At 52.8% G+C, this 1,961-nt stretch overlaps 1 protein-coding gene across 1 annotated transcript in view; it reads right to left on the bottom strand.

The window, feature by feature from the left end:
• Window positions 1-535: 535 nt before the first annotated feature.
• The window catches only part of LOC107123047 (parvalbumin, thymic CPV3), a 10,937-nt gene continuing 9,511 nt past the window's right edge, over window positions 536-1,961 (bottom strand). The window contains exon 4 of the mRNA XM_015426215.1: window positions 536-561. Coding sequence (XP_015281701.1) covers window positions 536-561 — 26 coding nt within the window. The remainder of the gene's footprint in view (window positions 562-1,961) is intronic.

Below are 1,961 nucleotides of genomic sequence, written 5' to 3'. Positions count from 1 at the left end.
TGGGAACATGGGTGGTGTGGGTCGGTGGCAGTGGGCCCCATTGTAAGCCCCATTGTAAGCCCTGGGCTCCAGCAGATGCCCCACCTCAGGGTATGCTGACGCTGGCCCTGGAGATTGGTGTTCTGACCATGTTCCCAGTGGCCAAGGGTGCAACCATCACGGCTGAGTAAGTACACGAGCCTGGTGTTTCAGCAACCGGGGGCCATCATGATAATCCACTGCACCTTTCAGAATGTTGGTTAGAAGAAGGATAGACTCTGCCACAAGAACACAGTGAGAAATATCCGTTTAATTTTTTTTCCAGTGCAGTGGTTGCTAAGATGGTTACCAAACATCTACACTAGCCCAAACATCACTTGCATTGACTAGCGCAGTCACGGATCCTCACCGAAATCTATAAACCAGTTAACACACGGTTGAGACAAAAAAAAAACCAACCAAAATAATGAGGGATTCCTGGGTTTACAAGATTTGGGAGAAGGGTCTCCTATAGGTGTGTCAGTCCTTTCGTCACGCATGGTCATTTCCAACGCCTTTAGGAGTGCACCATTTCCTGGAATTCTACACCAAAGCAGGAGGAGAAAAGTGATTCGCAAGACTCGCAGAATTCATACAGGCAGACACTTATACTAGACAGAAAAAAAGACACCTTTGGCACTCTCACCTATTTATAAAAGGAAATCCGGCCCTTCAGTAATTTAGCGGTATTGAAATGTGGTTATGCATAAGTGTGGCATCTGAGTTCACGCATGCCAGAATGCTAAGCGATTGAGGTGGGGGCAAGGTGGCTTTGTTTTCGCCTGCAGAAAGACAGGCTACCCCCCAGGAGTATCCCTGCAACTGTGGTTGGTGCTTGGCGGGCTGAAGGTTCAGCCATCCAAACTCCAGCCCAGCCAGGCATGCAGGAAGCCCTTGCGTGGTGGAGCAGAGCAGTGGCTAGAGTTGCCAACCTCCAGGCACAGCCTGGAGATCTCCCAGAATGATCTCCAGGCAACAGAGATCAGTGGAAAAAGTGGCACTTTGGAGATAGATTCTATGGCATGATATCCCATGATATCCCTCCCCAAACTCCACTTTCCCCAGGCTGTATCCCCAGTGTCAAAGAATTTCCCAGCCCAGAATTGTCAACCCTTAGCAGTGGCGCTGAGCCAGTCCCGCCCCTTGCTTCTTTTGATGATGGTTCATGAGAAATAGCAGTGTTCCTCCTGTTACGGCAAAATCCAAGCAGAATTCCAGTGACACCTTGAAAGATTCCAACACCAGCTCATCATGAGTCAGAGCTCACTTTGTCAAATGCATTGGTGCGTACCTCCTTTAGGCAAATATTCTTAAAGTTACAAGCAACAGAAAGGTGGGAGGTGGGATGATGTTAGCAGGGCCGGTTCGAGGTTTTTCGGCACCCTAGGCGAAACTAGCACCCCCCCCAGGCGAGGCTGCCTTGTGGCACCCCCCTCACCTTGTGTCTCCCCCCCGCGCCACCGCATGCCTCTCCGGCACTCAACCCGGGTGCTAAGCTGGGCACATCGGGTGAGGGGGGGAGAGGGGGCTACAAGGCTCTTACGAGTGCGGCCCTTCTGCTTTTTCTTTCCCCCCTCCCATCTCTCCTTCCCCCTTAGGGGACCAGGACCCCCCAGCCATGTGTGCCCCATCCCCTCGCTCCCCACGGGGGCGGCGCCAAGAAGAAAGAGGCAGAGGTGGTGGCCCCCTGGTCAGGGACTAGATGCATGGAGGGCTTTTGGCGGCGGGGGGGGTGCAGTTTGGCACCCCAAGGGCCGGCCCGCTCTAGGCGAATGCCTTGTTCGCCTAGTGAGCGAGCCGGCCCTGCATGTTAGAGAGAGATGGCCGTGTGAAACCCTGTACAGTCAAAGCTTCTGTTGGAATATATTTTAAGTGCCACCCTAAGCACAGATCCATCTTTCTAGGTCCATGGAAGTCAAAGTTTGTAGAGGGGTGCGGCTCTA

Source organism: Gekko japonicus, unplaced genomic scaffold (genome assembly GCF_001447785.1).
Source record: "Gekko japonicus isolate JY-2015 unplaced genomic scaffold, Gekko_japonicus_V1.1 scaffold384, whole genome shotgun sequence".
Lineage (NCBI taxonomy): Eukaryota > Metazoa > Chordata > Lepidosauria > Squamata > Gekkonidae > Gekko > Gekko japonicus.
This window is presented reverse-complemented; position numbering and strand designations above follow the sequence as displayed.